This window comes from Pseudophryne corroboree, chromosome 1, assembly GCF_028390025.1.
Source record: "Pseudophryne corroboree isolate aPseCor3 chromosome 1, aPseCor3.hap2, whole genome shotgun sequence".
Taxonomy (NCBI): Eukaryota; Metazoa; Chordata; class Amphibia; order Anura; family Myobatrachidae; genus Pseudophryne; species Pseudophryne corroboree.
The window spans coordinates 383,970,270-383,993,278 of NC_086444.1; the positions used below are offsets into that span (position 1 = coordinate 383,970,270).

General features: G+C 49.0%; 1 protein-coding gene across 2 annotated transcripts in view; it reads right to left on the reverse strand.

Annotated features, from left to right (window-relative positions):
* The window catches only part of HSCB (HscB mitochondrial iron-sulfur cluster cochaperone), a 92,048-nt gene that overhangs the window by 17,498 nt on the left and 51,541 nt on the right, over nucleotides 1–23,009 (reverse strand). For both annotated transcript variants that reach the window (XM_063913172.1, XM_063913171.1), the window contains exon 4: nucleotides 13,983–14,127. In XM_063913172.1, the coding sequence (XP_063769242.1) occupies nucleotides 13,983–14,127 (145 nt within the window). The remainder of the gene's footprint in view (nucleotides 1–13,982; nucleotides 14,128–23,009) is intronic.

The following is a 23,009-nucleotide window of genomic DNA, read 5'->3' on the forward strand; positions in this document are numbered from 1 at the left end:
GCAGACAATCCGCACTTGGGATGGGCGCCCAGCATCCACTACGGACTACGAGAAATAGAATTATCGGTAAGTAAATTCTTATTTTCTCTGACGTCCTAGTGGATGCTGGGAACTCCGTAAGGACCATGGGATTATACCAAAGCTCCCAAACGGGCGGGAGAGTGCGGATGACTCTGCAGCACCGAATGAGAGAACTCCAGGTCCTCCTCAGCCAGGGTATCAAATTTGTAGAATTTAGCAAACGTATTTGCCCCTGACCAAGTAGCTGCTCGGCAAAGTTGTAGAGCCGAGACCCCTCGGGCAGCCGCCCAAGAAGAGCCCACCTTCCGTGTGGAATGGGCTTTTACAGATTTTGGCTGTGGCAGGCCTGCCACAGAATGTGCAAGCTGAATTGTACTACAAATCCAACGAGCAATAGTCTGCTTAGAAGCAGGAGCACCCAGCTTGTTGGGTGCATACAGGATAAACAGCGAGTCAGATTTTCTGACTCCAGCCATCCTGGAAACATATTTTCAGGGCCCTGACTACGTCCAGCAACTTGGAGTCCTCCAAGTCCCTAGTAGCCGCAGGTACCACAATAGGCTGGTTCAGGTGAAACGCTGAAACCACCTTAGGGAGAAATTGAGGACGAGTCCTCAATTCTGCCCTGTCCGTATGAAAAATCAGGTAAGGGCTTTTACAGGATAAAGCCGCCAATTCTGACACGCGCCTGGCCGAAGCCAAGGCCAACAACATGACCACTTTCCACGTGAGATATTTGAAATCCACAGATTTAAGCGGTTCAAACCAATGTGATTTTAGGAACCCCAAAACTACATTGAGATCCCAAGGTGCCACTGGAGGCACAAAAGGAGGCTGTATATGCAGCACCACCTTGACAAACGTCTGAACTTCAGGCACTGAAGCCAGTTCTTTCTGGAAGAAAATCGACAGGGCCGAAATCTGAACCTTTATGGATCCCAATTTGAGGCCCATAGACACTCCTGTTTGCAGGAAATGTAGGAATCGACCCAGTTGAAATTCCTCCGTAGGGGCCTTCCTGGCCTCGCACCAAGCAAAGTATTTCCGCCAAATGCGGTGATAATGCTTTATGGTTACATCCTTCCTGGCTTTGATCAGGGTAGGGATGACTTCCTCCGGAATGCCTTTCTCTTTCAGGATCCGGCGTTCAACCGCCATGCCGTCAAACGCAGCCGCGGTAAGTCTTGGAACAGACAGGGTCCTTGCTGGAGCAGGTCCCTTCTTAGAGGTAGAGGCCATGGGTCCTCTGTGAGCATCTCTTGAAGTTCCGGGTACCAAGTCCTTCTTGGCCAATCCGGAGCCACGAGTATAGTTCTCACTCCTCTCCGTCTTATAATTCTCAGTACCTTGGGTATGAGAGGCAGAGGAGGGAACACATACACTGACTGGTACACCCACGGTGTTACCAGAGAGTCCACAGCTATTGCCTGAGGGTCCCTTGACCTGGCCCAATACCTGTCCAGTTTTTTGTTGAGGCGGGACGCCATCATGTCCACCTTTGGTTTTTCCCAACGGTTTACAATCATGTGGAAGACTTCTGGGTGAAGTCCCCACTCTCCCGGGTGGAGGTCGTGCCTGCTGAGGAAGTCTGCTTCCCAGTTGTCCACTCCCGGAATGAACACTGCTGACAGTGCTATCACATGATTTTCTGCCCAGCGAAGAATCCTTGCAACTTCTGCCATTGCCCTCCTGCTTCTTGTGCCGCCCTGTCTGTTTACGTGGGCGACTGCCGTGATGTTGTCCGACTGGATCAGTATCGGCAGACCTTGAAGCAGAGGTCTTGCTTGGCTTAGAGCAGGGGTGGTCAACCAGGCAGAGACAAAGAGCCAAAAAATCTTGTTAGGTACGTCAAAGAGCCGACATCGAGCCGAAGGCGCGTGTGCAATAATGGGGTGTGGCTTTTTGCCAGCTAGGACACACCCCTGCTATAAAATACATTGAAAAAGCCTGATCCAGCATGAGATACATTTTAAAGCCAGATCCAACATAAAATACATTGAAATAGTCACTTTCACATAAAATAATTGAAAAAGCCAAATCCATATAAAATATATTGAAAGCCAGATTCACATAATACACTTCATCTCCCCCTATGTGTCCTCTATTTGCCACCTATAGTATTTGGCTCTGTCAGTTTTCAGTCCCTGTAGTGTTGCTGCGTGTCTGGCTGGAGTGCAGCGGTTTCTTTATCTGTTGTGGTCACGTGACTTTGAGTGTTGGGAGCCACATTTGAGTAAAGAAAGAGCCACATGTGGCTCAAGAGCCACAGGTTGGCCACCGCTGGCTTAGAGCATTGTAAATGGCCCTCAACTCTAGAATATTTATGTGAAGTGATGTCTCCAGGCTTGACCACAAGCCCTGGAAATTTTTTTTTTTTTTTTATTTCTTGTGCGACTGCTTCCCAGCCTCGCAGGCTGGCATCTGTGGTCACCAGGACCCAGTCCTGAATGCCGAATCTGCGGCCCTCGAGAAGATGAGCACTCTGCAACCACCACAGGAGAGACACCCTTGTCCTTGGGGACAGGGTTATCCGCTGATGCATCTGAAGATGCGATCCGGACCATTTGTCCAGCAGGTCCCACTGGAATGTTCTTGCGTGGAATCTGCCGAATGGGATTGCTTCGTAGGAAGCCACCATTTTTCCCAGGACCCTTGTGCATTGATGCACTGATACTTGGCCTGGTTTTAGTAGGTTTCTGACTAGCTCGGATAACTCCCTGGCTCTTCCGGGAGAAACACCTTTTTCTGGACTGTGTCCAGGATCATTCCAAGGAATAGAAGACGTGTCGTCGGGATCAGCTGCGATTTTGGGATATTGAGAATCCAACCGTGCTGCCGCAGCACTACTTGAGATAGTGCTACTCCGACTACCAACTGTTTCCTGGATCTTGCCCTTATCAGGAGATCGTCCAAGTAAGGGATAATCAAAACTCCTTTCTTTCGAAGGAGTATCATCATTTCGGCCATTACTTTGGTTAAGACCCGGGGCGCCGTGGACAATCCAAACGGCAGCGTCTGAAACTGATAGTGGCAGTTCTGTACCACAAACCTGAGGTACCCTTGATGAGAAGGGTAAATTGGGACATGGAGGTAAGCATCCTTGATGTCCAGAGACACCATATAATCCCCTTCTTCCAGGTTCGCGATCACTGCTCTGAGTGACTCCATCTTGAATTTGAACCTCTGTATGTAAGTGTTCAAAGATTTTAGATTTAAAATAGGTCTCACCGAGCCATCCGGCTTCGGTACCACAAACAGTGTGGAATAATACCCCTTTCCCTGTTGCAGGAGGGGTACCTTGATTATCACCCGCTGGGAATACAGCTTGTGAATGGCTTCCAATACCGCCTCCCTGTCGGAGGGAGACGTCGGTAAAGCAGACTTTAGGAAACGGCGAGGGGGAGACGTCTCGAATTCCAATTTGTACCCCTGAGATACCACCTGAAGGATCCAGGGGTCCACTTGTGAGTGAGCCCACTGCGCGCTGAAATTCTTGAGATGGGCCCCTACCGTTCCCGAGTCCGCTTGTAAAGCCCCAGCGTCATGCTGAGGACTTGGCAGAAGCGGGAGAGGGCTTCTGTTCCTGGGAACTGGCTGTCTGCTGCAGCCTTTTTCCTCTTCCTCTGCCACGGGGCAGAAAAGAGGAGCCTTTTGCCCTCTTACCCTTATGGGGCCGAAAGGACTGCGCCCGATAATACGGCGTCTTCTTATGTTGAGAGGCTACCTGGGGTAAAAATGTGGATTTCCCAGCAGTCGCCGTGGCCACCAGGTCTGATAGACCTACCCCAAATAACTCCACCCCTTTATAAGGTAATACTTCCATATGCCTTTTGGAATCCGCATCACCTGACCACTGCCGCGTCCATAACCCCCTTCTGGCAGAAATGGACAGCGCACTTACACTTGATGCCAGTCGGCAAATATCCCTCTGTGCATCACGCATATATAAAAATGCATCTTTTAAATGCTCTATAGTCAGTAATATACTATCCCTATCCAGGGTATCAATATCGTCAGTCAGGGAATCCGACCAAGCCACCCCAGCACTGCACATCCAGGCTGAGGCGATTGCTGGTCGCAGTATAACACCAGTATGTGTGTATATACATTTTAGGATATTCTCCTGCTTTCTGTCAGCAGGCTCCTTAAGGGCGGCCGTATCAGGAGACGGTAGTGCCACTTGTTTTGACAAGCGTGTGAGCGCTTTATCCACCCTAGGGGGTGTTTCCCAACGTGCCCTATCCTCTGGCGGGAAAGGGTATGATGCCAATAACTTTTTAGGAATTATCAGTTTTTTATCAGGGGAAACCCACGCTTCATCACACACTTCATTTAATTCATCAGATGCAGGAAAAACTACGGGTAGTTTTTTCTCACCAAACATAATACCCTTTTTAGTGGTACTTGTACTATCAGAAATGTGTAAAACATCTTTCATTGCCTCAATCATGTAACGTGTGGCCCTACTGGAAGTCACATTTGTCTCTTCACCGTCGACACTAGAGTCAGTATCCGTGTCGGCGTCTGTATCTGCCATCTGAGGTAACGGGCGTTTTAGAGCCCCTGATGGCCTTTGAGACGCCTGGACAGGCACAAGCTGAGTAGCCGGCTGTCTCATGTCATCAACTGTCTTTTGTAAAGAGCTGACACTATCACGTAATTCCTTCCATAAGTTCATCCACTCAGGTGTCGACTCCCTAGGGGGTGACATCACCATTACCGGCAATTGCTCCGCCTCCACATCATTTTCCTCCTCATACATGTCGACACAATCGTACCGACACACAGCCCACACACAGGGAATGCTCTGATAGAGGACAGGACCCCACTAGCCCTTTGGGGAGACAGAGGGAGAGTATGCCAGCACACACCTGAGCGCTATATATATATATATATATAGGGATAACCTTATATAAGTGTTTTTCCCCTTATAGCTGCTGTTATGTTAATACTGCGCCCAATTAGTGCCCCCCTCTCTTGTTTTACCCTTTTCTGTAGTGCAGGACTGCAGGGGAGAGTCAGGGAGACGTCCTTCCAGCGGAGCTGTGAGGGAAAATGGCGCCTGTGTGCTGAGGAGATAGGCTCCGCCCCCTTCTCGGCGGACTTTTCTCCCGCTTTTTGCTGTATTCTGGCAGGGGTTAAAATACATCCATATAGCCCTGGGGGCTATATGTGAGGTATTTTCGCCAGCCAAGATGTTTTTATTGCTGCTCAGGGCGCCCCCCCCCCCCCAGCGCCCTGCACCCTCAGTGACCGGAGTGTGAAGTGTGCCTGAGGAGCAATGGCGCACAGCTGCAGTGCTGTGCGCTACCTTGGTGAAGACTGATGTCTTCTGCCGCCGATTTTCCGGACCTCTTCTTGCTTCTGGCTCTGTAAGGGGGCCGGCGGCGCGGCTCTGGGACCGGACTCCGAGGCTGGGCCTGTGTTCGGTCCCTCTGGAGCTAATGGTGTCCAGTAGCCAAGAAGCCCAAGCTGGCTGCAAGCAGGCAGGTTCGCTTCTTCTCCCCTTAGTCCCTCGATGCAGTGAGCCTGTTGCCAGCAGGTCTCACTGAAAATAAAAAACCTAAAACTAAACTTTTTCTTAGAAACTCAGGAGAGTCCTAGAATGCACCCTTCTCGGCCGGGCACAAAAATCTAACAGAGGCTTGGAGGAGGGTCATAGGGGGAGGAGCCAGTGCACACCAGGTAGTCCTAAAGCTTTACTTTTGTGCCCAGTCTCCTGCGGAGCCGCTATTCCCCATGGTCCTTACGGAGTTCCCAGCATCCACTAGGACGTCAGAGAAATGTATGTATATATATATATATATATATATATATATATATATATATATATATATATATATATATATACACACATATACTAATATATAAAAGAAAAACAACAAACAGAAAATAAATCAAAGTGCTTGATGCAGAGTTGAAAGTACACCAGTTTCTTGTATACATCTTGTATCTTTCCGCACTGCGTATACTTCAGAAGCTTATGCAACTGCAAGTTATGCAGAGTCTTACGCATTTTAATCGCAGCTCCACATAAGCTGGATACACACTTGTACAATTTTCATCCAATCCGACCTCTGACAGACCAGTTGATCAGACATTGGTAGAGTTTGTCCGCTCACACAGCTGCTGGCTTTATCCAATCCTGGTCATGTCAAAAGATGTGAAACCCGCTTAAAAATCAGGATACCCGACTGCCGATCATCCGACCAATAATACAGTAGACGTGCGTTTGCTACTGTGATTGGTTTGTCCAATACTTCTCTGATGGCAGTCTGCCAAAGAGTACCCGCTGCCCACAGATAGAGCCTCTGATAGTCTCCTCACACAATGCCTGCGTTGTAAGCAAACCCATGAGGTTTGTGTACAACTATGAATCAGGTCAACAGCCTTCCATCCGCTGACCTCTACTTCCACAGCTGGATCACAGACGAGAGGATGGGGACCAGAGGGGGATCCAGACGCACTCTGTGCCTGCAATGTAAGAGGAGCTGAGGGAACCCCGGAGATGGAATGATCGGGGAGCCGGAAGAGCTGAGCACTGCTGTAGTGGGGGCACTGCCAGCCCATGGCATGGTGCTGGCATCCGCTAGCAACATGGAGACATTTCCTGTCCCTGGAGTGTAAGGATCAGTCTGCTCCTGCACCAGCAGCACAGTGCTATGTGGCCATGCATTTGCCTGAGACAGCTCTCAGCATTGCTTCTTCAGTAGACTCATTCACTCATCACAGTATTTATTGCCCCTGAATGAACTCACAGTAGTCAGTAACCCTAGCACGGTGTATGTCACAGTAACCATCTCATATGGGCAGTAACCTGGCACAAAGACTAGTGAGGAGCATAGTAAGTACATGAGATAAAGCCATTATTTTTGTCCAGAGTCTGTATGGTGACACAATCCTTTCAGCAGATGCAGATTGGAGATCAGGAGCTGTACTTGCAACAAGGTCTCCTATAGGATTTGTGTCAACAGTCTGGTCTGGAGTTGGATCCCTGGAGGATTGGACAAGTGTATACTCAGCTTAAGTAGGCTGAAATGGGCTTCTCAGATAGACGAAGTACAGTGAGGGTAAGATGACGCAACGGCGGGCTAGAAAGAGTTGGCAATTGTGTAAATATACATTTTTCAGACAAATCTTTTGCACCAAGTATAGGCTGGTGTAAGTGCGCCCTAATGCTGATGCTCAGTTATCAAACCAAGTTTAATGAGAGAGGGTGGGTGCACCACAGCTGCATGCAACTCTGAAAACAGGCAAATATACGTACTTTTCTCCTTGCATAAAAGCAGAAGCATCTGTAGCAAAGTTGAGTCCAACTCTACATCAGGCCCAAGGGAATACTCAGACTAGGAAGGTGTCCCAGAATGGGATACGACTATCACATAATGAAAGCACATTCTATCCTGGGATGCCTTGTTACTGCAACCTATAGGCATGTGAAATATTGTGACAATAGTGTTCACGCTAGGCTGTTTAAGCAGGGCGCCACGCCCTGCCCGATTCTTTAAGGGCAAAACCCGCCCTGCCCTTTCTGCAGCGCCCTGCTATAACAGCCGCCCGCTTCCTGCCCTCCCAGCGTGTAAAGATGCCGTGCGCATGCGCACGGCATCCATTCACGCTGAGAGAGCGCTTGGGGGAAGCCCAGCACCTCCATAGGTGCTGGGCACGCCCCCAACAGTGACTCCGCCAGACGCCCACGCCCCCTTTTTTAACGCCTGTGGGTTGAACCGCCCACTTTTATTATGCGTAATGACCCCGCCCCCTATTGTGTGACCACACCCCCTTTTCACAGCGCGCACAAGCTTGTGCCCCTCTCCGTCCGGCTTCCATCTACTTTATAGGATTTATTCTACTCAGTTGTACAGTCTAAATGGTGTGTTTGGTTGGAAATTAATGTATGTACATATGGAGCAGTCCGTTAGTAATTGATTTTTAGTGCAGTAACTGCAAAAACCTGCCTTTGGCTCCAATTATGGCATCTGTGGGGCAGGAGGAGAGGAAGTGGTGTATAAAAGGGACAGGTTCTCCACAGGGCTGCAGTCATGGCTCTGGGATTTCACCATAGGCAAGCAGTAAAATCTACTATTTTTATTTACATCAAAAAATAGGATTTTAATACCTACTGGTATATCCTTTTCTCCTAGTCCGTAGAGGATGCTGGGGACTCCAAAAGGACCATGGGTATAGACGGGATCCGCAGGAGACATGGGCACACGATAAGACTTTTACTGGGTGTGAACTGGCTCCTTCCTCTATGCCCCTCCTCCAGACCTCAGTTATAGGAACTGTGCCCAGGGAGACGGACATTTCGAGGAAAAGGATTTTTGTTAAACTAAGGGCGAGATACATACCAGCTCACACCACAACACACCGTACAACTGGATTACCAGGAATACCAGAAAACAGTATGAACGAAAAACAGCAACAGGCTGAATATAACCGATACACAACCTTCGTGTAACCGAAAACAACAACGAACAATACAACTGCAAGTAACAGCCTGTACTGGGATGGTCCAGCATCCTCTACGGACTAGGAGAAAAGGATTTACCGGTAGGTATTAAAATCCTATTTTCTCTTACGTCCTAGAGGATGCTGGGGACTCCAAAAGGACCATGGGGATTATACCAAAGCTCCAGACCGGGCGAGAGAGTGCGGACGACTCTGCAGCACCGATTGAGCAAACATTAGGTCCTCATCAGCCAGGGTATCAAACTTGTAGAACTTAGCAAAACTGTTTGAACCTGACCACGTTGCTTCTCAGCAAAGTTGAAGCGCCGAGACTCCTCGGTCAGCCGCCCAAGATAAGCCCACCTTTCTGGTAGAATGGGCTTTCACTGACTTCAATAACGGCAATCCAGCCGTAGAATGAGCATGCCGAATCATATTACAGATCCAGCGTGCAATAGTCTGCATGGAAGCAGGAGCCCCAATTTTGTTGGGAGCATATAGGACAAACAGAGCCTCTGATTTCCTAATTTGAGCCATTCTGGCAACATAAATTTTCAAAACTCTAACTACATCGACATAGCCAAGGCACCCGTAGCCACAGGAACCACAATGGGTTGGTTTATGTGAAACGAAGAAACCACCTTCGGCAGAAATTGTTGACGAGTTCTCAATTTCGCTCTATCCTCATGGAAAATCAAATAGGGGCTCTTGTGAGACAAAGCCGCCAACTCCGACACCCGTCTTGTGGACGCCAAGGACAAAAGAATAACCACTTTCCAAGTGAGAAATTTCAACTCAACCTTTCGCAAAGGTTCAAACCAGTGAGACATAAGAAATTGTAACACCACGTCAAGATCCCACGGAGCCACGGGTGGCACAAACGGAGGATTGATGTGCAGCACTCCCTTCACGAAAGTCTGAACCTCTGGAAGGGCGGCCAATTCTTTTTGAAAGAAAATAGATAAAGCCGAAATCTGCACTTTTATGGAGCCCAATTTTAGGCCTGCATCCACACCTGCCTGCAAAAAATGGAGTAAACGACCCAGCTGAAAATCCTCTGTAGGAACCTTCTTGGCTTCACACCACGACACATATTTTCTCCAAATACGGTGATAATGCTTCGCCGTGACCTCCTTTCTAGCCTTAAGGAGAGTGGGGATGACTTCCCCGGGAATACCCTTTCAAGCTAGGATTTGGCGCTCAACCTCCACGCCGTCAAACGCAGCCGCGGAAAGTATTGAAATACGCATGGCCCCTGCAGTAACAGATCCTCTCTGAGAGGAAGAGGCCAAGGATCTTCTATGAGCAATTCCTGAAGATCCGGATACTAGGCCCTCTGTGGCCAATCTGGAACGACGAGTACTGCCGGAACCCTTGCTCGTCTTATGATCCTCAACATTTTTGGAATGAGAGGAGGTGGAGGGAATACATATACCGACTGAAACACGCACGGAGTTACCAGGGCGTCCACTGCACTGGCTTGAGGGTCCCTTGACCTGGAACAATACCTCGGAAGCTTTTTGTTGAGGCGAGACGCCATCATGTCTATTTGAGGAATTTCCCAACGCTTTGTCACTTCTGCAAAGACCTCTTGATGAAGACCCCACTCTCCTGGATGGAGATCGTGCCTGCTGAGGAAGTCTGCTTCCCAGCTGTCCACGCCCGGAAGGAAGACTGCTGACAGAGCGCTCACGTGCTTTTCCGCCCAGCTGAGAACTTTTGTGGCCTCTGCCATCGCCGCTTTGTTCCACCCTGGCAGTTTACGTACGCTACCGCTGTTACGTTGTCAGACTGAATCAGGAAAGGTAGACCTCGAAGAAAGTGTTCCGCTTGCAGAAGGCCGTTGTAAATGGCTCTTAGTTCCAGAAAGTTTATGTGTAGACAAGTTTCCTGGCTTGACTATTTTCCCTGGAAACTTCTTCCTTGTGTGACTGCTCCCCAGCCTCGGAGACTTGCATCCGTGGTCAGCAGGACCCAATCCTGGATCCCGAACCTGCGTCCCTCTAGGAGGTGAGAACTTTGAAGCCACCACAGGAGAGATATTCTGGTCCTGGAAGATAGACTTATTTTCCGGTGCATGTGCAGGTGAGACCCGGACCATTTGTCCAGCAAGTCCCACTGAAACACCCGGGCATGAAACCTGCCAAACGGAATGGCTTCGTAAACTGCAACCATCTTCCCCAGCACTCAAGTACATTGATGAATTGACACTCTTGGTGGTTTCAGAATCTCCTTGACCATGCATTGGATTTCCAGAGCTTTTTCCGCTGGAATAAACACTCTCTGCAGTTCCGTGTCCAGGATCATGCCCAAGAAAGGCAGTCGAGTTGTCGGGATCAACTGTGACTTTGGCAAACTCAGAATCCAACCATGATGTTGCAGAACCATCAGGGAGAGTTCCACATTACTTAGTAACTGCTCCTTTGATCTCGCCTTTATCAGGAGATCGTCCAAGTACGGGTAATTGTGACACCCTGCTTGCATAGGAGCACCATCATTTCCGCCATTACTTTGGTGAAGACCCTCGGGGCCGTGGAAAGCCCAAACTGCAACGTCTGAAATTTGTAATGACAATCCTGCACCGCAAACTTCAGGAAAGCTTGATGTGGAGGATATATTGGGACATGTAAGTAGGCATCTTTTATGTCGACTGACGCCATAAAATCCCCCCCTTCTAGACTGGAGATCACTACTCGAAGAGATTCCATCTTGAACTTGAAAGTTTTCAAATACAGATCGAGGGATTTTAGGTTCAGGATCGGTCTGGCTGAGCCGTCCGGCTTTGGTACGACAAAGAGGCTCGAATAAAACCCCTCTCCCCGTTGAGATGGGGGGTACCGGGACAATGACACCCTGTTGACTCAGCTTTTGTATCGCAGCACTCACTACTGCCCTTTCTGGGATAGAAACTGGCAAGGCTGATTTGAAAAATCGGTGGGGGGGGGGGGGGGCGCACCTCCTGAAACTCCAGTTTGTACCCTTGGGACACTATGTCTAACACCCAAGGATCTAGGCCCGAGTGAAACCAGACCTGACTGAAGAGTCGGAGACGCGCCCCCACTGGTACGGACTCCCGTAGGGGAGCCCCAGCGTCATGCGGTGGACTTGGCAGAGGCCGGGGAGGACTTCTGGTCCTGGGAGCCTGGCACTGCAGGCGACCTTTTTCCCCTACCTCTACCTTTAGAGGCAAGGAAGGACGACCCTCTTCCTTTTTTGTATTTATTAGGCTGAAAGGACTGCATCTGATAATGGGATGCCTTTTTCTGTTGTCCTGGAACATAAGGAAGAAAGGATGACTTACCCGCTGTAGCGGTAGACACCAGGTCAGCTAGGCCGTCCCCAAACAAGACACTACCTTTATATGGGAGAGCTTCCATAGCTTTCTTGAAGTCGGCATCAGCATTCCATTGATGAATCCACAGCGCTCTCCTGGCCGAGACTGCCATGGCATTGGCCCTCGATCCCAAGAGGCCAATATCCCTCGCCGCATCCTTTAGGTAAGCTGCAGCGTCCCTGATGTAACCGAGAGTCAAAAGAATGCTATCCCTATCCAGGGTATCCATGTCAGATGCCAAATTATCTGCCCACTTAGCAATAGCACTACTCACCCATGCCGACGCCACGGCAGATCTGAGCAGTGCACCCGTAGTGACATAAATGGCCTTTAATGTCGTTTCCTGCTTACGATTCGCAGGGTACTTGAGGGCAGCAGTATCGGGAGACGGAAGCGCCACCTTCTTGGACAGCCGTGACAGAGCCTTGTCCACATTGGGAGATGACTCCCACTTTTCCCTGTCGTCAGGGACATAAAAATTCATAAAATTTCTCTTGGGAATCTGCCACCTTTTATCAGGAGATTCCCAAGCCTTTTCACAAAGAGCGTTCAGTTCATAAGAGGGGGGAAACGTCACACCTCAGGCTTCTTTCCCTTATACAAACAAACCCTTGTATCAGGAACAGCAGGTACTTCAGAAATATGTAAAACATCTTTAATAGCCACAATCATGTACTGAATAGTCTTAACCAATTTTGGATGTAAACTGGCCTCACTATAGTCGACACTGGAGTCAGAGTCCATGTCGGTATCCGTATCCGCTATTTGGTTAAATTAACGCTTTTGTGACCCTGAGGGGGCCTGTACCTGAGACAAGGCGTCCTCCATGGATTTTCTCCACGTTTGTGTCTGAGAATCAGATTTATCCAGCCTTTTAGTCAATAACGCCACATTTGCATTCAATGTACTCAACATATTCACCCAATCAGCAGTCGGCGGTGCCGACAGAGTCACTCCCAAATCCTTCTCTGCGCCCCCAGCAACTTCCTTCGGGGAGGAGCACTCAGCCTCAGACATGTCGACACACCGTCCCGACACGCACACGGGGACAGACCCACAGGGAAGCCTGTTAGAGAAACACAGACGGAGTTTACCAGCTCACACCCCAGCGACTATTTCAATACTGAGAAAGAATATCAGATGTCTGCACTGTTATAATAGCACCAAATTACTGTGCCCCCCCCCCCATTTTGCTCCCTGTTACTTGATCAGGAGAGTGGAAGTCCGGGCCAGCGTCTCTGCAATCTGTGAAGAGAGAGAAAATGGCGCTGGTAAGCTGTGAGGGCTAAGCCACGCCCTCACCTCGGCGCGCTGTAGTCCCACTCAATTTTGAATCTTTATACTGGCGGGGCTTATATTTAGTGCCTAGGCACTTATAATATATCTGTTTTAGCCAGTCTTTACCTCAGTAACTTGCTGCCCAGGGCGCCCCCCCTGCAAGGGCCGTTGGAAGTGTGCATGGGAGCATGGCGCGCTGCGCTGTACCTCGTTACTGAAGTCTTCTGCCGTCACTGAAGTCTTCTGTTTTTCTTAATACTCACCGGCTTCTTTCTTCTGGCTTCTGTGAGGGGGTTGACGGCACGGCTCCGGGAACAAGCAGCTAGGCGCACCAAGTGATCGAACCCTCTGGAGCTAATGGTGTTCAGTAGCCTAAGAAGCAGAGCCTTTAACTCAGAAGAAGTAGGTCTGCTTCTCTCCCCTCACTCCCACGATGCAGGGAGCCTGTAGCCAGCAGGTCTCCCTGAAAATTAAAAACCTAAGAGAAAGTCTTTTCAGAGAAACTCAGGAGAGCTCCCCTAGTGTGTGTCCAGTCTCTCTGGGCACAGAACCTAACTGAGGTCTGGGGGAGGGGCATAGAGGGAGGAGCCAGTTCACACCCAGTTTAAGTCTTTTCAGTGTGCCCAAGCTCCTGCGGATCCCGTCTATACCCCATGGTCCTTTTGGAGTCCCCAGCATCCTCTAGGACGTAAGAGAAATAAAAAGGGGTTCACAGAAGCAACTCTGACAAATACCCATCTAAGAAAACGTTCCACTGAAGAGAGTCCATCTCAAGATGACAAACTAAATTATTTGGTTCTCAGGCAACATTCTGGACCCCTAGATTCTGCAAATATGAGACTTACAAACTTCACAATGGATAATACTACCAGTAATACTTTTAAAAAGCAAACAATACCTTGTATAAAGATTCCAATGTCTTCAATTTCAGCATCATTGTTCATCTCATTTAGATCTTCATTGATTTCTAAAATTTCAAAAAGAAACGGTGCATCCACGCCATCCTCTGTCCCTTCTGTGAACGTAATGCCATGAAGACTTAGCTATAGAGGGCAAAATACATAAATGGGGGAAGGGGGCGGGGGGGTTATAAAATATTTTAAATTTATGTAGTAGCATTACCATTATTATAGTGCTAATTACACTGCATACATGATTCTGTGTAGTATTGGAAACAGTATACAATAGAGATTAAGGGGTATATGCAATTCCGGACGAATTGCAGCTTTTTTTTCGCCCGTTTTTAAATTCAACACAATTCGACCGTCGAATCCCGGCCGGCGGGTGCCGGAATTCGACATATTCAATTAAAAACTGATTCGACAGTCCCGCTGTCGAAAAACGGACCAATTGACGGATAAGTGCGTCCTGGATTCGACTTTTTCCGGACGGCACAAAAATGGTTAAAAAACCCTAAAAAAAATGCGTGGGGTCCCCCCTACTAAGCATAACCAGCCTCGGGCTCTTTGAGCCGGTCCTGGTTGTAAAAATACGGGGGAAAAATTGACAGGGGATCCCCGTATTTTAAGAACCAGCACCAGGCTCTGCGTCCGGTCCTGGTGCAAAAAATACGGGGGACAAAAGACGTAGAGGTCCCCCGTATTTTTAACACCAGCACTGGGCTCCACTAGCTGGAGAGATAATGCCACAGCCGGGGGACACTTTTATATCGGTCCCTGCGGCCGTGGCATTAAATCCCCAACTAGTCACCCCTGGCCGGGGTACCCTGGAGGAGTGGGGACCCCTTAAATCAAGGGGTCCCCCCCTCCAGCCACCCAAGGGCCAGGGGTGAAGCCCGAGGCTGTCCCCCCATCCAAGGACTGCGGATGTGGGGCTAATAGCCAAGTGACAAATAAAAGAATATTGTTTTTTGCAGCAGAACTACAAGTCCCAGCAAGCCTCCCCTGCAAGCTGGTACTTGGAGAACCACAAGTGCCAGCATGCGGGGGGGGGGGGGGGGGCGCTGGTACCTGTAGTTCTACTGCAAAAAAAATATCCAAATAAAAACAGGACACGCACACCGTGAAAGTAAACCTTTATTACATACATGCCGACACACACATACATACCTATGTTCACACGTCGACCTCTGTCCACTTCTCCAAGTAGAATCCACGGTGTACCTGAAAATAAAATTATACTCCCCTAAATCCAGTGTAACTGTCATGTTCTTTTTTGTAATCCACGTACTTGGTAAAAAAACAAACCGCATACCCGAACCACGCACTGAAAGGGGTCCCATGTTTACACATGGGACCCCTTTCCCCGAATGATGAGACCCCCCGTGACTCCTGTCACAGAGGGTCCCTTCAGCCAATCAGGGAGCGCCACGTCTTGGCACTCTCCTGATTGGCTATGCGAGTCTGAGCTGTCAGACAGCGCATTGCACAGCCGCTCCATTATCTTCAATGGTGGGAACTTTGCGGCCAGCGGTGAGGTTACCCGCGGTCAGCGGCTGACCGCGAGTAACCTCACCGCTGACTGCTCAGACGCGCATAGCCAATCAGGAGAGTGCCACGACGTGGCGCTCCCTGATTGGCTGAAGGGACCCTCTGTGACAGGAGTCACAGGGGGTCTCAGCATTCGGGGAAAGGGGTCCCATGTGTAAACATGGGACACCTTTCAGTGCGTGGTTCGTGTATGCGGTTTGTTTTTTTTGCCAAGTACGTGGATTACAAAAAAGAACAGTACAGCTACACCGGATTTTGGGGAGTATAATTTTATTTTCAGGTACACCGTGGATTCTACTTGAAGAAGTGGACAGAGGTCGGCGTGTGAACATAGGTAAGTATGTGTGTGTCGGCATGTATGTAATAAAGTTTTACTTTCACGGTGTGCGTGTCCTGTTTTTATTTGGGTATTTTTTTTGCAGTAGAACTACAGGTACTGGCGGGCCCGTTTCCCCCCCGCATGCTGTTACTTATGGTTCTCCAAGTACCAGCTTGCGGGGGAGGCTTCCTGGGACTTGTAGTTCTGCTGCAAAAAACAATATTCTTTTATTTGTCACTTGGCTATCAGCCCCCCATCCGCAGCCCTTGGATGGGGGGGGGGCAGCCTCGGGCTTCACCCCTGGCCCTTGGGTCGGTGGAGGGGGGAGGACCCCATGATTTAAGGGGTCCCCACTCCTCCAGGGTACCCCGGCCAGGGGTGACTAGTTGGGGATTTAATGCCACGGCCGCAGGGACCGATATAAAAGTGTCCCCCGGCTGTGGCATTATCTCTCCAGCTAGTGGAGCCCGGTGCTGGTGTTAAAAATACGGGGGACCCCTACGTCTTTTGTCCCCCGTATTTTTTGCACCAGGACCGGACGCAGAGCCCGGTGCTGGTTCTAAAAATACGGAGGATCCCTGTCAATTTCCCCCCCGTATTTTTACAACCAGGACCGGCTCAAAGAGCCCGAGGCTGGTTATGCTTAGGAGGGGGGACGCCACGCATTTTTTTTTCAGGATTTTAACCCATTCCCACCCCTTCCCATTGAAAACCATGCTCTCTCTATTAGTCAGTTAAAAAAATAAAATAATCTTTTAAAAAATATAGAAATAATACTTGTGTCTCCTAACAGACAAACCAAGTACATAATACCTTCTAATATAAATAGATATGCTATTAGCAATAAAAAAAAACCATGTTTTTAAAATAAGAATTTACTCACCGGTAATTCTATTTCTCGTAGTCCGTAGTGGATGCTGGGTACTCCGTAAGGACCATGGGGAAAAGACGGGCTCCGCAGGAGACTGGGCACTCTTAAAAGAAAGATTAGGTACTAATTCTGGTGTGCACTGGCTCCTCCCTCTATGCCCCTCCTCCAGACCTCAGTTAGGGAAACTGTGCCCGGAAGAGCTGACATTACTAGGAAAGGATTTGGAATCCAGGGTAAGACTCATACCAGCCACACCAATCACACCGTACAACTTGTGATAACTATACCCAGTTAACAGTATGAACAACAACTGAGCCTCATTCAACAGATGGCTCAGAACAATAACCCTATAGTTAAGCAATAACTATATACAAGTATTGCAGAAAGTCCGCACTTGGGACGGGCTCCCAGCATCCACTACGGACTACGAGAAATAGAATTACCGGTGAGTAAATTCTTATTTTCTCTGACGTCCTAGTGGATGCTGGGTACTCCGTAAGCACCATGGGGATTATACCAAAGCTCCCAAACGGGCGGGAGTGCGCGGATGACTCTGCAGCACCGAATGAGCAAACTCAAGGTCCTCCTCAGCCAGGGTATCAAACTTGTAGAATTTTGCAAAAGTGTTTGATCCCGACCAAGTAGCAGCTCGGCAAAGTTGTAAAGCCGAGACCCCTCGGGCAGCCGCCCAAGAAGAGCCCACCTTCCTCGTGGAATGGGCTTTTACCGATTTAGGATGCGGTAGTCCAGCCGCAGAATGTGCAAGTTGAATCGTGCTACAGATCCAGCGAGCAATAGTCTGCTTTGAAGCAGGAGCACCCAGCTTGTTGGGTGCATGCAGGATAAACAGCGAGTCAGTTTTTCTGACTCTAGCCATCCTGGATACATAGATTTTCAGGGCCCTGACTACGTCCAGCAACTTGGAATCCTCCAAGTCCCGAGTAGCCGCAGGCACCACAATAGGTTGGTTCAAATGAAACGCTGATAGCACCTTTGGGAGAAATTGGGGACGAGTCCTCAATTTTGCCCTGTCCATATGGAAAATCAGATATGGGCTTTTACATGACAAAGCCGCCAATTCTGACACACGCCTAGCTGAGGCCAAGGCCAACAGCATGACTACCTTCCACGTGAGATACTTCAACTCCACGGTCTGAAGTGGCTCAAACCAATGTGATTTTAGGAAATCCAACACTACGTTGAGATCCCAAGGTGCCACTGGAGGCACAAAAGGGGGCTGAATATGCAGCACTCCCTTAACAAACGTCTGAACTTCAGGCAGTGAAGCCAGTTCTTTTTTAAAGAAAATATACAGGGCCGAAATCTGGACTTTAATGGATCCCAATTTTAGGCCCATAGTCACTCCTGACTGTAGGAAGTGCAGAAATCGACCCAGCTGAAATTCCTCTGTTGGGGCCTTCATGGCCTCACACCAAGCAACATATTTTCGCCATATGCGGTGATAATGTTTTGCTGTCACATCCTTCCTAGCTTTTATCAGCGTAGGAATGACTTCAACCGGAATGCCCTTTTCCATTAGGATCCGGCGTTCAACCGCCATGCCGTCAAACGCAGCCGCGGTAAGTCTTGGAACAGACATGGCCCCTGCTGTAGCAGGTCCTGTCGGAGCGGCAGAGGCCAAGGGTCCTCTGAGATCATTTCTTGTAGTTCCGGGTACCAAGTTCTTCTTGGCCAATCTGGAACGATGAGTATAGTTCTTACTCCTCTCTTTCTTATTATCCTGAGTACCTTTGGTATGAGAGGAAGAGGAGGGAACACATAAACCGACTGGTACACCCACGGTGTCACTAGAGCGTCCACAGCTATCGCCTGAGGGTCCCTTGACCTGGCGCAATATCTTTTTAGCTTTTTGTTGAGGCGGGACGCCATCATGTCCACCTGTGGCCTTTCCCAACGATTTACAATCAGCTGGAAGACTTCTGGATGAAGTCCCCACTCTCCCGGGTGGAGGTCGTGCCTGCTGAGGAAGTCTGCTTCCCAGTTGTCCACTCCCGGAATGAACACTGCTGACAGTGCTATCACGTGATTCTCCGCCCATCGGAGAATTCTTGTGGCTTCTGCCATCGCCATCCTGCTTCTTGTGCCGCCCTGTTGGTTTACATGGGCGACAGCCGTGATGTTGTCTGACTGAATCAGCACTGGCTGGTTTCGAAGCAGGGGTTCTGCTTGACTTAGGGCATTGTAAATGGCCCTTAGTTCCAGAATATTTATGTGTAGGGAAGTCTCCTGACTCGACCATTGTCCTTGGAAGTTTCTTCCCTGAGTGACTGCCCCCCAACCTCGGAGGCTTGCATCCGTGGTCACCAGGACCCAGTCCTGAATGCCGAATCTGCGGCCCTCGAGAAGATGAGCACTCTGCAGCCACCACAGCAGAGACACCCTGGCCCTCGGGGACAGGGTGATCAGCCGATGCATCTGAAGATGCGATCCGGACCACTTGTCTAACAGATCCCACTGAAAGATCCTTGCATGAAACCTGCCGAAGGGAATTGCTTCGTAAGAAGCTACCATCTTTCCCAGGACTCGCGTGCAGTGATGCACCGACACCTGTTTTGGTTTCAGGAGGTCTCTGACCAGAGATGACAACTCCTTGGCCTTTTCCTCCGGGAGAAACACCTTCTTCTGTTCTGTGTCCAGAATCATGCCCAAGAACAGCAGACGCGTCGTAGGAACCAGCTGCGACTTTGGGATATTCAGAATCCAGCCGTGCTGTTGTAGCACTTCCTGAGATAGTGCTACTCCGACCAACAACTGCTCCTTGGACCTTGCCTTTATAAGGAGATCGTCCAAGTACGGGATAATTATAACTCCCTTCTTTCGAAGGAGTATCATCATTTCGGCTATTACCTTGGTAAATACCCTCGGTGCCGTGGACAGACCAAACGGCAACGTCTGGAATTGGTAATGGCAGTCCTGTACCACAAACCTGAGGTACTCCTGGTGAGGTGGGTAAATGGGGACATGTAGGTAAGCATCCTTGATGTCCAGGGATACCATAAAATCCCCCTCTTCCAGGCTTGCAATAACCGCCCTGAGCGATTCCATTTTGAACTTGAACTTCCTTATATAAGTGTTCAAGGATTTCAAATTTAGAATGGGTCTTACCGAACCGTCTGGTTTCGGTACCACAAACATTGTGGAATAGTAACCCCGTCCCTGTTGAAGGAGGGGAACTTTGATTATCACCTGCTGGAGGTACAGCTTGTGAATTGCCGCCAGTACTACCTCCCTTTCCTTGGGAGTAGCTGGCAAGGCTGATTTGAGGTAACAGCGAGGGGGAGACGTCTCGAACTCCAGCTTGTATCCCTGAGATACCACTTGTAGAACCCAGAGATCCACCTGTGAGCGAACCCACTGGTCGCTGAAGTTCCGGAGACGGGCCCCCACCGCACCTGGCTCCACCTGTGGAGCCCCAGCGTCATGCGGTGGACTTAGTGGAAGCAGGGGAGGATTTTTGTTCCTGGGAACTGGCTGTCTGGTGCAGCTTTTTCCCTCTAACCCTGCCTCTGGGCAGAAAGGACGCGCCTCTGACCCGCTTGCCTTTCTGGGGCCGAAAGGACTGTACTTGATAATACGGTGCTTTCTTAGGCTGTGAGGGAACCCGAGGTAAAAAAGTCGACTTCCCAGCTGTTGCTGTGGATATGAGGTCCGAGAGACCGTCCCCAAACAATTCCTCACCCTTATAAGGCAAAACTTCCATGTGCCTTTTAGAATCAGCATCACCTGTCCACTGCAGAGTCCATAATACTCTCCTGGCAGAAATGGACATTGCATTAATTCTAGATGCCAGCCGGCAAATGTCCCTCTGTGCATCCCTCATATATAAGACTACGTCTTTAATATGCTCTATGGTTAGCAAAATCGTATCCCTGTCAAGGGAAACAATGTTATCTGACAGGGAATCAGACCATGCTGCTGCAGCACTACACATCCATGCTGAAGCAATAGCAGGTCTCAGTATAGTACCTGAGTGTGTATACACAGACTTCAGGATAGCCTCCTGCTTTCTATCTGCAGGCTCCTTTAAGGCGGCCGTATCCTGAGACGGCAGTGCCACCTTTTTTGATAAGCGTGTGAGCGCCTTGTCCACCCTAGGGGATGTTTCCCAACGCAACCTGTCCATTGGCGGGAAAGGGTACGCCATTAGTAACCGCTTAGAAACCACTAATTTCTTATCTGGGGAACACCACGCTTCTTCACACAATTCATTTAACTCATCAGATGGGGGAAAAGTCACTGGCTGCTTTTTCTCCCCAAACATAATACCCTTTTTAGTGGTAACCGGGTTAATGTCAGAAATGTGCAACACATTTTTCATTGCCGTAATCATGCATCGGATGGCCCTTGTGGATTGTACATTTGTCTCATCCTCGTCGACACTGGAGTCAGACTCCGTGTCGACATCTGTGTCTGCCATTTGAGGTAGCGGGCGTTTTTGAGCCCCTGATGGCCTCTGAGACGCTTGGGCAGGCGCGGGCTGAGATGCCGGCTGTCCCAAAGCTGTTACGTCATCAAACCTTTTATGCAAGGAGTTGACTCTGTCGGTTAATACCCCCCCACCCAGCGCCCTGCACCCACCAGTGACCGGAGCGTGTGGTGTGCTGTGGGAGCAATGGCGCACAGCTGCAGTGCTGTGCGCTACCTTATTGAAGACCGGAGTCTTCAGCCGACGATTTTCTCCTGGAATCTTCCGTCTTCTGCCTCTGCAAGGGGGACGGCGGCGCGGCTCCGGGAACGGACGATCGAGGTCGGGCCCTGTGTTCGATCCCTCTGGAGCTAATGGTGTCCAGTAGCCTTAGAAGCTAGCTGCAAGCAGGTAGGTTTGCTTCTCTCCCCTCAGTCCCTCGTAGCAGTGAGTCTGTTGCCAGCAGATCTCACTGAAAATAAAAAACCTAACAAATACTTTCTTTTCTAGTAAGCTCAGGAGAGCCCACTAGGTGCATCCAGCTCTGGCCGGGCACAGATTCTAACTGAGGTCTGGAGGAGGGGCATAGAGGGAGGAGCCAGTGCACACCAGATATAGTACCTAATCTTTCTTTTAAGAGTGCCCAGTCTCCTGCGGAGCCCGTCTATTCCCCATGGTCCTTACGGAGTACCCAGCATCCACTAGGACGTCAGAGAAATTTTTTTATTAGATTCCGCCAGCAAAGTGAGGCGGAATGAAATTGACGAAATTACTGTCGAAAAGCACTGTTGTCGAATCGACATTCTTCAATTGAATATACTTTTGTTGAAAAGCCGCATTTTTACCACTGCAGACATGTCGAATTGCAAAAAGTCGAATCTGAAACGTCCGTTTTTTTGTCGAAAAGTACTGTATTGCATTGTCGAATCCAATTCGACATGTTTTTTTTGGTCGAAAATGCCCCGTTTTTCGACTTTTGCGGCAATTCGACCGCAATTGCATATACCCCTAAGTGAGGTATCATTTGCCTACTACCCAGATAACTTGAAAACTGAAGAAAAGGTCTACATAAAATTTTGAAGCTTAGTATTTCTAATTATACAGTCAATAAAGCGGCTTTATTTACAGGATGTATCTTTACAGTGACGATCTGGCCTGCATATGGAATCCATTTACCAATCACGGATTTAGAATTATTTATGAAGAACAAAACATATTTTGCAGAAGTGTAATGTAGAGACACCCTAACCATACACATACTAGATTACACTAATTAGAGTGCAAAGGGTATTCAGCCCTGTGTTAGATCTTACAATCTCAACATTACATAAAATATGTGAGACATCAGAAATATTTAGTAAGCCGGACTAGAAGTGGAGGAAGATGACTGATAAGGAATGAGGAACAAGAGTAGGACTGCAAAATTGGTCTTGGTAAAGTGTTTGAAGAATAGAGAGATGTGATAGAATTGTATTACGGAGAATTATGAAATGGCAAAAAAAGAAGTGACGCATGGGAAAACTATTAGGATTTGGTAATGAGGGATGAGAGCAAAAGGTCACGTTAATGCTATATGGGCATCCGACGTCCTGCAAAGCCCTGCCGCTAATCTTGATCATTCTAATGCATCACTGTAAGCAAAAGTTTAATCATACACAACCCAGGGACATAGGGGGTGGGTTCATTTGTGGTTGTAAAGAGCATCGCTGCAGCTTACAGCAGCAATGCTCAGATATGTTATTGCATCACGAGGCATCTGATACAAGTAGATGCCTCCTGCATGCATGTGTGATGCAGTGCTGCATTCAAGGTCACAGCATCGGATCACTTGCCACACCATCGGCCGGTTGAGTGAACCC